General features: G+C 41.6%; 1 protein-coding gene across 1 annotated transcript in view; it reads right to left on the bottom strand.

The window, feature by feature from the left end:
- The window catches only part of LOC126144848 (solute carrier family 22 member 7-like), a 213,456-nt gene that overhangs the window by 78,349 nt on the left and 119,979 nt on the right, over positions 1-15,128 (bottom strand). Inside the window, exon 5 of the mRNA XM_049915516.1 lies at positions 388-550. Within this exon, the coding sequence (XP_049771473.1) occupies positions 388-550 (163 nt within the window). The remainder of the gene's footprint in view (positions 1-387; positions 551-15,128) is intronic.

The following is a 15,128-nucleotide window of genomic DNA, read 5'->3' as shown; positions in this document are numbered from 1 at the left end:
ATGTTTGAATTTTGGCCCTATGCTGTGGGATGGCTACAGTTGCCTGTTCTTCCGACAAGTATACAAATGGCCGTCGGGACAAGCGCTGTTCAAAACACTTGACCCCTTTTCCTGTGATCAGTAGAACCCAAGATACGAACTCCTAAAAAAAAACGCATTTGGACGTTCAGCTTTTTGCAACATATTGTAATGCGCTCAGTCTTTTTATAATAGGTAGAGATTTATCCATTACCCTGTGCAATTAAAGTATTTGAAAGGCAGAGGCTGCTACGTTCCTTTTTATTGTGGAAACCATTTAATGAGGAGAGCGTAGTTTAGATCTCTGACTCGTCTGAGTGCTTCGCTTTAATTTGCTGAGCTGCAGCCAGTGAGATGCGCGGTACTCACACGTCAGACAGCTGTCCGAACACCAGCAGGCCCACGGCTTGCCCCAGGCTGGACAGCGAGAGCGCGATGGACGCTTTGATGGCGTCGTTGCACACCCAGTCGTGTTGAGAGACCGCAGTCTGCGTGTACCACGTGCGGTCGTACTCCCAGCCGAACTGACACTCTGCCCAACAAATGTGTAGTGCCAGATTACTATCCTAATGTTTTCTCACACCATATTTTACTCATTAACAAAATACACATTAACAATAACAGTAAAACGTAAATTAAAGTTTTTATAGAAAGATTCACTTATTATATGGTCCAGTCACATTGTAAGGTGGCAGAATAAATGGTCAGATTTGCATCTTACATGAGACCTTTACACATTGCTACGATGATGATGATGATGATGATGATGTTTGGTTTGTGGGGCGCTCAACTGCGTGGTTATCAGCGCCCGTACAATTACCCAATCTTTGCTCAGTCCAATTTCGCCACTTTCCTGGATGATGATGAAATGATGAGGACAACACAAACACCCAGTCATCTCGAGGGAGGTGAAAATCCCTGCCCCCGCCGGGAATCGAACCCGGGACCCCGTGCTCGGGAAGCGAGAACGCTACCGCGAGACCACGAGCGGCGGACCATTGCTACGAGAAGGTAAAGATGACCCCTTATGTAATTCGGCGGTTACGAGAACATTTGTCTATCAGTTGTAAGTAGGCTGTTTATGCTTTCTTATTGGCAACGTTACGTAGCGCTCTGTATGAAAATCACTGGCTGTGCTGTGTGCAGTCTGTGGCTAGTTTGCATTGTTGTCTGCCATTGTAGTGTTGGGCAGCGGCAGCTGGATGTGAACAGCGCGTAGCGTTCCGCAGTTGGAGGTGAGCCGCCAGCAGTGGTGGATGTGGGGAGAGAAATGGCGGAGATTTGAAATTTGTAAAAATGGATGTCGTGAACTGATATATATATTATGATTATTAAGGTAAATACATTGTTTGTTCTCTATTAAAATCTTTCATTTGCTAACTATGCCTATCAGTAGTTAGTGCCTTCAGTAGTTTGAATCTTTTATTTAGCTGGCAGTAGTGGCGCTCGCTGTATTGCAGTAGTTCGAGTAACCAAGATTTTTGTGAGGTAGGTGATTTGTGAAACGTATAGGTTAATGTTAGTCAGGGCCATTCTTCTGTGGGGATTTCTGAAAGTCAGATTGCGTTGCGCTAAAAATATTATGTGTCAGTTTAAGCACAGTCTTGTATAATTGTTCTAAGGGGACGTTTCACTGTCTGTAATGCAAAAAGGGATAACAGCCAATTGACGGTAATCAACACTCCGTTCCTATACGATGCATGTCTTTGAGCGGAAGGTGGAACAGGGAACGAGAGTCGCTTTTAGTTTTGAAAAGCCAGGCCCACAACGGTGTAGCGAAGCCACGCTGTGGGAATTACGACAGAAACCACTTAAAAGGGGTGGCAGCGACCCCAGGCCAAGTGATTCAGGCAAGAGGACCGCGTGTAGTGGCGCCACAAGAAACAGAGAAAAAGCTTTAGAAAGCTGCGTTTCGGAATTCCAACGGGATACGAACAAAAGCAAGTGACGCATTTTCGTCCAGCGAGTGCAACACACGGAAAGGTCAATGTACTTTGGCGTCTATAACAAAACGTCCAATTGGCGGAAACGCACTAGGAACGAGAAAAATACTGAAGTTTCGATGCAGTTTGATAGAAGGGACATTGCGATTGGTAGAGACAGTTTCTACAAAATAAGAGGAACGCTCCTATTGACCGACAAAAGCCGGGACGTGATAAAGGAACCCAAGTGGAGGGAGGTAGTCCTGCCATGAGTAGGACAAGAGAGAAATTTTCAGGGACTCTTCTCTGAACTGGCGTCAAGAACAGAACGGAGTGCTTAACGCTCCATACGATTCAGAGAAGAAATTTGTGTGGACACTGCGTTCACAGCGGCTGCACTCCAGCTAGAAATTAGCTGTAGCTACGTTTAGCTCCAACTGTGGAGAAATGAACCAGCCGAATTAGTTAATCGTTCTTGCGAGAGGCACTATAATATGCATGTTGCTCCAACCATGCGCGTGTATATCGCCACGTAATAAGACTAGGGCTGAGTACATGTTTTCTTGCATATCAAGAAACATAGGGAAAGTTTCTGCAGGAAAGTTTAGCAAATGCCAGATTAGTTTTATAGGAATTTCAGTGGGAGAGAGCGGCCTTGCAGAGAGCAGCACGTGGCAGCTTAAGGTAAATACCGCGTGCAGAGGCGTAAACTTTGTTGGTTCACCAACTTGCATCCACTGTAAACTCGAGCGGCCTTGGGTAATCTTGCGCCCAAATTTGTCACACTTGACTGTCATCCTAAATAGTACCGAACTTTGAACCGGAATCTGACGATTTTCATAGTACTAACCAACATCATAACATTTGTGTAAGAGCAATTTGGTAAAGAAACTTCCAATGAAACTTTCATATTATTCTACTTAGGATTAATGTTCTTTCAAAGAGTTAATACTTTACATTGTTGTGTATAAAATTATTTCACTTTTTAATGTTGGCAACATGCATTACCCATTGCGCTGTTTTTATGTTAGTGAGTTGAAAACTGTGTAAAAGCTGTAATTTTGTGAGAAATATTACGACATTAAACTTGTCATTTCACCTTACACAGTTGTTTTCAATTCTAGAATTAGCAAAAACAAACTGCACCTTAATACGTTAATGCGACGACCGCCTTTGTTCGAAGTCAATGTGCAATAACCAATCACAGACGGAACGGGCACCATTAGCAGTGGAGGGTATATAAAGCGTGGGGCGGTGGGGGACATGAAAAACAGTCCGGTCGTTGTCGTAATGCGGAAATGGAGAAAAATGGTTCAAATGGCTCTGAGCACTATGCGACTTAACATCTGAGGTCATCAGTCACGTAGAACTGAGAACTACTTAAACCTAACTAACATAATGACATCACACACACATCCATGCCCGAGGCAGGATTCGAACCTGCGACCATAGCGGTCTCGCGGTTCCAGACTGAAGCGCCCATAACCGCTCGGCCACACCGGCCGGCGGAAATGGAGAGACTTATCTGACGTCCGAAGGGGCATAATCAATGTTTTTCAGGCCAGCGTTTCTCAAATGGCCTTGTTTGGAAACTGTTCGCGTGCCGTCGCAGTTGAAATATACTGTGTGTGGCAAGATGGTGCTATGCAGAACCAGCGCCGAGGCAACAGTGGTGCAGTAGAGATCATAGATGACAGGAGTGAACGGCGGCTGTGGAGACGTGTACGGGATAATATACGTGAAAACTGTTGAGTAGCTGACCACCTAGATGAACCAAGGGGCTACCATCTCCTGCACGACCGTCCAGCGAACGTTGCCGTGTATGAGCCTTCGCAACAGGCATTGGTTCACGCACGCACGCCGACTGCTGGTCAATGGCGACGAACGAATTTGCACGCCCGTACCACAACTGGACCTCCACCGGGTAGCGACAGGCGGCCTTTGCAGATGAATAACCTCACTTCCTCCATCGGACAGATGTCCACAGGATTGTCGGAAGAGTCCCGGCCGGAGGAGGGAGCGTTATGGTCTGAGGAATGTTTTCGCGACACTCCCTGGATGATCTCGTCATTCTGGAAGGCACAATAAATCAACATAAGTATGCATCTATTCTTGGTGACCATGTCCACCCCTGCATCCAGGTTTTTGTTTTCTCCTCGGCACGATGGTGTGTACCAGAAGCATAATGCAATGTGTCACACCACTCGCAGCGTGCGTGCATGGTTCGAAGAGCACCAGGATAGGTTAAACGTACTCCTTTGGCCACAAAACTTACCGGATTTAAACCCAGCCGAGAGTCTGTGTAGCCAACGGCTTTGCCGCAATGGTAACACCGGTTCCCGTCAGATGACCAAAGTTAAGCGCTGTCGGGCTGGGTTAGCACTTGGAAGGGTGACCATCCGGTCGGCCGAGCGCTGTTGCCAAGTGGGGTGCACTCAACCCTTGCGAGGCAAACTGAGGAGCCACTTGATTGAGAAGTAGCGGCTCCGCTCTCGGAAACTGACATACGGCCGGGAGAGCGGTGTGCTGACCACATGTCACTCCATATCCGCATCCAGTGACGCCTATGGGCTGAGGATGGCGGCCGGTCGGTACCGTTGGGCCTTCATGACCTGTTGGGGGGAGTTTAGTCTTAGTTTTAGAGAGTCTGTGTGACCACATCGATCAGGTTGTACGTGCCGTGGACCCTCAACAGAGAAACCTATGGTAGCTGGCCATGGCACAGGAGTTAGCATGGATCCACATCCCTGTTGACACCTTCCAGAACCTCAATGACTCTGTTCTTGCACGTCCCGCAGCAGTTCGCGCTTCAAAACGGGGTTATTGAGGCTTTTGATATGTGGTCACATTAATGTAATTGGACAGTGTAGAAGAACAGTGAAATAAACCAAACTGAGGTGGCTGTGGCAGGTGGCACAGATGATCCCATATTTTTAGATTTCCAGAAGGCTTTACGGTTGTGTAAAGTCATCAGATGATCAAAATGAATTGTAAAATGATTTAGACAAGATACGAGGGTGAGTCAAATGAAAACCTGAAATATATTTTGAAATATTATTTATTGTGCAGAAGTGGCACAAAGCTGTATCACTTTTCAATATAATCTCCCCCACGCTCAATGCAAGACCTCCAGCGCTTACAAAGTGCATAAGTTCCTTTAGAAAAAAATTCTTTTGGTAGTCCACACAACCACTCATGCACCGCGTGGCGTACCTCTTCACCAGAACGGAACTTCTTTCCTCGCATTGCGTCTTTGAGTAGTCCAAACATATGGAAATCACTTGGGGCAAGGTCTGGTGAGTATAGTGGCTGAGGAAGACACTCAAAATGTAAGTCTGTGATTGTTGCAACTGTTGTACGGGCGGTGTGGGGCCTTGCATTGTCATGTTGCAAAAGGACACCTGCTGACAGCAATCCACGTCGCTTTGATTTGATTGCAGGCCGTAGATGAGTTTTTAGTAGATCTGTGTATGATGCACTGGTGACAGTGGTCCCTCTAGGCATGTAATGCTCCAAAATGACGCCTTTTGCATCCCAAAAGAGAGTCAGCATTGTAAGTAGGCTGTTTATATTTTCTTATTGGCAACGTTACGTAGCACTCTGTATGAAAATCACTGGCTGTGCTGTGTGCAGCCTGTGGCTAGTTTGCATTGTTGTCTGCCATTGTAGTGTTGGGCAGCGGCAGCTGGATGTGAACAGCGCGTAGCGTTGGGCAGTTGGAGGTGAGCCGCCAGCAGTGGTGGATGTGGAGAGAGAGATGGCGGAGTTTTGTAATTTGTCATGAACTGCTATATATATTATGACTATTAAGGTAAATACATTGTTTGTTCTCTATTAATATCTTTCATTTGCTAAGTATCCCTATCAGTAGTTAGTGCCTTCCGTAGTTTGAATCTTTTATTTAGCTGGCAGTAGTGGCGCTCGCTGTATTGCAGTAGTTCGAGTAATGAAGATTTTTGTGAGGTAAGTGATTTCTGAAAGGTATAGTTTAATGTTACTCAGGATCATTCTTTTGCAGGGATCTTTGATAGTCAGATTGCGTTGCGCTAAAAATATTTTGTGTCAGTTTAAGCACAGTCTTGTATAAATTGTTCTAAGGGGACGTTTCATATGACGACCCAGCCAGGATACCTCACTGGAATCTTCTGATTTTTTCTTGTAGTTTGTGTATTTAGTGTAGCTTTTGTTTATTGCTAGTGCATAATTATAGAGAGAATTTCTTTGGTAGTTGTGGTTTTTCATTGTTGCACAGTAAAACAGTTGTGGCATGCATGTAGATTTGCACCAAGTATTTCGCAGCTGCGCTTGCAATTAACTAGATATTATTTTCAGTTCTATGTTAATGTGTTCTCTTATTTTTGCTCTTCAAATTGTGTTTTTTTTTGTGTTGTCGTGTGAAATATTGTGACAATAATGGTGTGTGAAAAACGTAATACTAGGCTCCAAAGTAAATTGAGAAATGACAGTGAAGACGAAAGCAGTGTGTTAGCGCCACCGAGTATTGAATTAACTAATGTTGAAAGTAGTAATTTGGTAATTGTACATAGGGAAATGGAGCGGGCTGCAAACAATGGTGTAGACAGTGTAACAATTAGTCAACAGGGAAGCATTATCGATCGATCGGTTGGCAACAGCTCGCCTCAGGAATCCGAAATGACAGGACACAATTTTGCAAATTCTGTAGATTCAGGTTTTGCGTCCTCACCGTTTTCTCAAATAAGTCAAGACACATTTTCTGCTTGTCAAAATGTGAATGTTGCTGGTGCAAATGCACTGCCGAAAAGCGTAGAGGAACAGATTCCAGACACTAATGCATTGTTATTACAATTAATGCAACAAATGGGACAAAATCTTCAAAAGTTAGACACAATGGTACAAAATCAGAGACAAACACAGCAAAAGCTTCAAAAGTTAGACACCACACTTGAACAAACACGTGAAGATTTAACTACTGAGTTACATAACATCGAATCGAAATGTCAAAAAGTCTGTAATGACGTAAAAACACAAATTTGTGAGCATTTCCAACCTATTTTTTCATGTCATGAAAATGCATTACAGAATCACGAAGCAGCCATAAAAGAACTGCAAACTATTGTTCATGAAAATCATGAGACTTTGCAAGCTAAAATTGACTCAGTTGCATCTACCGATTTGGTTACGCAACTTTTAAAACTCAGGAAAATTTAAAGGACACAGTAGATACCCTGAAAATTGGTTCAGAAAGACACTTGGAGGAAATAAGTACACTATCGGAGATAGTAGCCGAACTTTCGGATCAGGTCACTAACTTATCTACAAAGGTAGATGATGATCTCAATGACACAAGACCCGTAGCCTTCACTGACACAGAAGAGTATGAACAAATAAGAAAATTCAAACAAAATCAAAATCAAATCAATACACAGTACAAAAGAGAAATCCGGGAAGTACAAGATCAGTTGACGCAGGTAATACAAGAATTACATATTTCAGAGGACACTCGCGCTCCAACACGGGAAGAGGGACATAGAAATACGGAAAAGCCACAAAATAATAACACAGGGCATTTCGGTAATTATGAAAGGAATTGGCAAGGTACACCGAATTTTGAGATGGAACCGCCGACACGACGTAACAATGACCGATATGCTACTCGCCGACACGATGATTTTGACTATAAGCTGTTCATTACTACACGTAAATTCAAAACGTTTAAGAATTCTGCCAATGACATTCATCCACAAGCGTGGCTCCATCAATTCTCTCATTGTTTCCCTCCCAACTGGTCATTGGAGCACAGGTTAGAATTTGTGTGTGGCTACTTAGAGAATGAACCAGCTGTAAGAATGCGACGGTCATTCACGATTGCCACAGTGAAGGAGAATTTTACCATGCCTTCCTCTCAGCATATTGGTCTCAAGCCACACTAGACCGAGTAAAACATGGCATCATAATGATGAAACATTTCGAACAATCTGAATTTTCCAGTCTTGTGAAATATATTGAAGACATGTTGCACAAGAATCAGTACCTGTCAAACCCATACAGTCCCTCAGAACTCATCCGCATTTGCTTAATCAAACTGCCTGAACATTTACGACATATTATTTTAGCAGGACGTTGCAAAGACGACATTGAAGCTTTTCAGGGACTCTTACAAGAATTAGAAATTGACACAGACAGTCACGGGATGCGAAAACGGGAAAACAATCACTACAGGGCACATCCGTCACAATTCCGTGACGACAGAAATAATAACTGGACACGACAAGGCTATTCTCACAACACAAATCGTGACCAAAACAGACACCACCCGTATGACAACCGTTGGCAGAGTAGTAATAATTACAGGGAAAGATCACTTCTCCGCGGTAATGACTATCACAGAGACAATCAGAGAAACAGACAATATGAGAACCAAAACAATTATTATCACGGGAGACAGAATAACTTCAGACGCAACGGTCCAGTGCGCAGTTACGATTCAAGGAGAAATTCTCCACCACTTGACCAACAAGAAAGAAACTATGGAATCTACCGACATGACGACAGACGATATGATCGTAACGACAGACCTGAACTGCATCAGAACTGGCGGGATTCTCGTCATAGTGAATTTGTAGAAGCTAGGTCTCCTAACCCCAATAACGACACACGCCAACAAAGGTACAGACAATGACTCGCACCGCAGGCAGCCACGTGCGCCCGCTGGCTCAGGGAAAAATAACATGATGCTAACCTTGAGCAAAATTCCATTATTCTTTATGGACGAATACTGTATGATAATTCCATTCAAGTTGAAACTCTGCGTACTGAGAAGAGCAAAGGGTTACACCACATCTCACATGTAAAACCGTTTATTGAAAGATAATCTGCTTTTTAACTTTGCCATAAAACGTTTCACTTCACGTTACTAGTATGCTTTTGAAACAGTTACCATTCAACAATGTTTGAAGTTAAATATCCAGTCAAGAACCAAGAGAACTTATTTAAACAGAAATTACGAATGCATTGTTATTGCGAACAGACGACACAGTGTTATTGTGTGTGTACATTCTTGCTTGTTAGTTGCACGATTACGTAACGACTATAAGGCTCACATACTTAGAACATATCTGGTACAGCTAATGAGATTTTAATGCAACATTTTGGTTCACTTGAAAATACATTCTGGATTTAAAGTACTTTCTGTGAGATACCAGATGACACAGTGGTTAGTTTATGTGACAGCTACACGATTTTATCACGACGCTACTAATGAATGACAATTTACAATATTGCTCTTGCGGTGTATCTGTTTTATATCTGCACAGTTTTTCTGTATTATTCTGGAAAGTAAAACATGTTTTAGTAGTAACTTTTGTGGTACAGCTACAATGAGACAGCCTTTTCCGTAGCACAACAATACGTTACAGCACAGTACTTTCTTCATAACGGCAATAAGCGTAATAAGTAAGATATCTATACGCAAAGCATTTCACTTTTGTTTATCATGAGGTAAGTACATTGACTTCTGCAGAACTTAGCTTTTGGAGGACGATAAATACGACACTTCCACAGAGATTTTCTTACAGCAAGACGCACATTTAGCGCTACAGGACACGTATTTGAGTGATTAATTTTGTACTTAAAACATTTATTTTTAAAGATTTTTGAATTACAAAGAAAGTTTTCCGTGATACATTTCATTCCATTGCTGTAATCTGTAACACCTGAGGGTATAATTACATTAATCCTCAGGGGGGTACATGCTTACTTTGTGTACCATGTGTTTGGCAAGCACAAGAAACCCTAGCTAATATGGTATTTGCTTATACAACTTTACACATCGGTACCATATTTCTCTAAAACATAAATTACACAGCTATCTGATCATTTAACTGAGAGATAAACATGTTTTTTACTACATCAGTGACACACGTTTACGTAATTACACCGCTGGGTAACTTCACACTTACGAAATTGTATTTTGTCTGCACTTTGTGAACTGTTCATATTTTTTCGGAACCATTGTGATACTATGAGAGCTTTGAATGATGTATTTGGTATGAGATCATGATTTTTAAAGTACGTTTGAGGCAGATGACACTATTGAAATGAGCAGAGAATATTTTTTATGGTTTGAAATTATTGCAGAAAGCTACGACTTTTTTGAGATTTGACTGAGGTGTTATGATGTTATTTTTACGACAACGATGTGTATTATGCTGTTGAGGTATGTTTATGTCAATAAGATGATGCTACCATATATGAGGAATGTGATTACGTGTTTATATGTATATGAATAATGAATAGAAGTTAGGGACTCTTGACTTGTGAAAAAGGATGTTGGAAGCCAAGAATCGTACTTTAAGAGTTATGAAATGTGTGTAAATGCGTGAATGTATCACAATGCCGGCGAAAATTTTTTGGACACTGTTATATTCATAGGATTTTGTTTCTACACATTTGCAACGTAAATTCTCGACCTGTGAAATTTTTATATGAGACTGTCACTGTAGCGGAAACTGCTGTCGTAAATATTTCCGTAAGAAAGTTAAGTGACCACCTGCACGTAATGCGTCGTGGGCACCCAGCTGAGAGGTAATCGTCTGACAAAAGAAAGTCATTAGGTGGAGAAAGAAAGAGGCCATTAACCTCCCTGTTGACATTCCTTTGCAAAGGGCATTGCTAATGTGACACGCTCGTTACTTGAAAACATATGATTACTCGTACTTTGTGCTAATTACTGAAATGCTTATGAATTGATGGGAAATATTCGTACATCTGCACACCTGATTATGACAAGTGTCTTTCTACGAGAGTTGAGAGCTACTGACTTACGAAATGTCACATGACTACTGAATGATATTTTTATGCTTTGGTTTGCGTAATTGCTTATTTCATTTAATATTTGGTTTCCAGCTGTGTTGCAGCATTAGTTTTATAAAATAAACTTAGATGCATCTGCTAATGTGAACACTTTCTGTCAACAGATTTATTAAATAATTATTTTCTGATCCACATTCTTCGAAAAAGGAGCTCTTGGACTGGAAAGAACAATAAGAAGGGACTGATAAGAATAACTACATATATAATTTTCTTTTCAACTACTTGGTAATTTTTTTTTTGTAGAATAACTTCTTGTGGTGCACCACTTTAATTACATAGACATTAAGATGTGAATATACATTTCCCTTATCTGCATTGTTGTTTTTACTGTAATATTTTTTCTGCTTGAGCTATGTCATGTTTAGGTATAAGTTGCTGCTGTTTGCCAGGCATAGTGTTATTGAATTTGAATTTTTGTATTATTCTGTTAAGCCAGTTTTACTAATTATTTTATTTTTATTGTTTGCTGCACATTGCCTTATACTAGTTGTAATATTGCAATTGCTTTGCTAATTTCTTAATGTGGCTTGCTTCACAAATCTGCGTTTTTTTTTCATTGCTGTTTATATTAATTGTTTTATGTGATGCTGCATTGCCTCGTCCCTTGGTATATATATCTGAGCTCAGTAGATTTAAGTTAGCTTAAGAGGGGTAGACTATATAAGAAACTAACTATGATGACTTGGAAGAAATGTATTGAGAAGCTATATGAAAATGGTTTGGGCAAAAAAAAAAAAGGAAAAAGAAAAAAAGGATACTGTACAGTGGAGTAAAACTATTTTTGACAGAGGATGTGAACAGAATACAGAAGGCAGGCTTAGATAGGACTTTTGGGAATAATGATGAATGGAGGGAGATCTCCAAGAAGCAAAGAAAGTTTTGTTTGCAAAATACTGCAATGAAACAAACCCTGTCCTTTCCTTTTGTGTTATCCCACTATGTGTTTGGGTACCTGTGTGTAATTATGTTCTTCCTGTCTTTATATGTTTATCTGATAAGACTTATGTTGTAGAATTTTTCTAATACTAAGCTACATTCACTATGATGAGGAATACTGTTATCCTCGAATATAATTGGCATTAATAATATGTTATTTTCTTTGTAAAGATGTTTAGACATTATTTATTCTGTTTTGTTTTAATGCTCATGTGTGAAGTTGATGTTTCGCAAGTTATTCTGATCTTTTATGTATGTACTCATGTCATAATTCCTGTAACACTGATGTATATGTTAGTTCAATTCTTTTGTAAAGCCCATATTACCACAAATGTTATCTGTATTATTATGTTTTTAATGGTGTATTTTGTATCTTTGTAATTGTATTCTTATGTTATAATATTGTAATTGACACCAGTTCATCTAATTAAGTAACTTGTACGTTACATTTCACTGCACACGTTTCTGTTGGTCATAGTATATGGACAATATGTGAGAAGTAGGGACTGTTAGTAGAATGAAATTTTCACTCTGCAGCGGAGTGTACGCTGATATGAAACTTCCTGGCAGATTAAAACTGTGTGCCCGACCGAGACTCGAACTCGGGACCTTTGCTTTCGCGGGCAAGTGCTCTACCAACTGAGCTACCGAAGCACGACTCACGTCCGGTACTCACAGCTTTACTTCTGCCAGTATCTCGTCTCCTACCTTCCAAACTTTATAGGAGTGCTAGTTCTGCAAGGTTCGCAGGAGAGCTTCTGTAAAGTTTGGAAGGTAGGAGACGAGATACTGGCAGAAGTAAAGCTGTGAGTACCGGACGTGAGTCGTGCTTCGGTAGCTCAGTTGGTAGAGCACTTGCCCGCGAAAGGCAAAGGTCCCGAGTTCGAGTCTCGGTCGGGCACACAGTTTTAATCTGCCAGGAAGTTTCAGGGACTGTTAGTGTTTGCACGTGTGTTAATAGTTCAGCAAGGGACTGGATAACAGCACTGCTGGTTCTAAGGACAATTCCAAATAACTTTGTGAGTGCACAAGTGGTGGTTATGGACTTGCTCTATTATCCACAAGACTCTTCAATGGTGATTGTACACCTGCACAGTCGCAACGGATGGCTGCTAGCCATCTCTACAAGGACTGCAGTGGGTCTACACCTCTGGTGGCCCACCAATACCATACTCTCTACCAGGACTACAGTGGGTCTGCTCTGTGATGACCTACCTACCAATATTCTTCAAAACGTCGAATGACTCTGCTGTGGGTTTGCTCTGTTGTGGCCCATTACCTGTCAGCATGTCAAGAGTCAGCACTGTCTTTCTGTTGGAAGGACAACACTACTTCTTCAAGACTGCATGGACATCCACTACTTCCGTGTGCATTGTCTTTTACTGCTCAGACTTTGATAAAAGAAACGGCAGTTTTACTGTGATGAATGATCAGGACTGTCTTTATGGACTGTGAGAAAATTTTAGCTTTTGACCAACATTATATAAATAAGTGTGTGCATTTGATTTCCTTGTTATTGTAATTATGAAAAATTTTATCAAATCATTATTGGCCACTGCCCAAAAATATTTTGTAAAATTTTTTGTGGGGAGCATGGGGGCTATGTAAGTAGGCTGTTTATATTTTCTTATTGGCAACGTTACGTAGCGCTCTGTATGAAAATCACTGGCTGTGCTGTGTGCAGCCTGTGGCTAGTTTGCATTGTTGTCTGCCATTGTAGTGTTGGGCAGCGACAGCTGGATGTGAACAGTGCGTAGCGTTGGGCAGTTGGAGGTGAGCCGCCAGCAGTGGTGGATGTGGGGAGAGAGATGGCGGAGTTTTGTAATTTGTCATGAACTGCTATATATATTATGACTATTAAGGTAAATACATTGTTTGTTCTCTATTAATATCTTTCATTTGCTAAGTATCCCTATCAGTAGTTAGTGCCTTCCGTAGTTTGAATCTTTTATTTAGCTGGCAGTAGTGGCGCTCGCTGTATTGCAGTAGTTCGAGTAATGAAGATTTTTGTGAGGTAAGTGATTTCTGAAAGGTATAGTTTAATGTTACTCAGGGTCATTCTTTTGCAGGGACCTTTGATAGTCAGATTGCGTTGCGCTAAAAACATTGTGTGTCAGTTTAAGCACAGTCTTGTATAAATTGTTCTAAGCGGACGTTTCAGCATAACCTTCCCTGCTGATGGTTCTGTTCGAAACTTCTTTGAATTTGGTGATGAGGAATGGCGCCATTCCTTGCGCGCTCTCTTCGTTTCAGGTTGGTGGAAGTGAACCCAGGTTTCGTCCCCAGTAACGATTCTTGCAAGGAAGCTATCACCATCACGTTCAAAGCGCCGAAGAGGTTCTCCACAAGCATAAACACGTCGTTCTCTCATTTCAGGAGTCAGCTGCCATGGCATCCGTCTTGCAGACACTTTGTGGAACAGGAGTTCATCATGCACAATGTGGTGTGCTGACCCATGGCTAATCTTTCAACATGTTGCAATGTCATTCAGTGTCACTCGGCGGTTTTCCTTCACTATGGCTTCAACTGACATAATGTTTTTTTTTTTTTTTTTTTTAACTCCGCAAGCCACCTGACGGCGGAGGGTACCTTGAGTACCTCTATCGGTTCTCCCTTCTATTCCAGTCTCGTATTGTTCGTGGAAAGAAGGATTGTCGGTATGCCTCTGTGTGGGCTCTAATCTCTCTGATTTTATCCTCATGGTCTCTTCGCGAGATATACGTAATATACTGCTTGACTCTTCGGTGAAGGTATGTTCTCGAAACTTTGACAAAAGCCCGTACCGAGCTACTAAGCGTCTCTCCTGTAGAGTCTTCCGCTGGAGTTTATCTATCATCTCCTTAACGCTTTCGCGATTACTGAATGATGCTGTAACGAAGCGCACTGCTCTCCGTTGGATCTTCTCTATATCTTCTATCAATCCTATCTGGTACGGACCCCACACTGCTGAGCAGTATTCAAGCAGTGGGCGAACAAGCGTACTGTAACCTACTTCCTTTGTTTTCGGATTGCATTTCCTTAGGATTCTTCCAATGAATCTCAGTCTGGCATCTGCTTTACCGACGATCAACTTTATATGATCATTCCATTTTAAATCACTCCTAATGCGTACTCCCAGATAATTTATGGTATTAACTGCTTCCAGTTGCTGACCTGCTATTTTGTAGCTAAATGATAAAGGATCTATCTTTCTGTGTATTCGCAGCACATTACATTTGTCTACATTGAGATTCAATTGCCATTCTCTGCACCATGCGTCAATTCGCTGCAGTTCCTCCTGCATTTCAGTACAATTTTCTATTGTTACAACCTCTCGATACACCACAGCATCATCTGCAAAAAGCCTCAGTGAACTTCCGATGTCATCCACCAGGTCATTTATGTACACTCCTGGAAATG

This window comes from Schistocerca cancellata, chromosome 2 (genome assembly GCF_023864275.1).
Source record: "Schistocerca cancellata isolate TAMUIC-IGC-003103 chromosome 2, iqSchCanc2.1, whole genome shotgun sequence".
Taxonomy (NCBI): Eukaryota; Metazoa; Arthropoda; class Insecta; order Orthoptera; family Acrididae; genus Schistocerca; species Schistocerca cancellata.
This window is presented reverse-complemented; position numbering and strand designations above follow the sequence as displayed.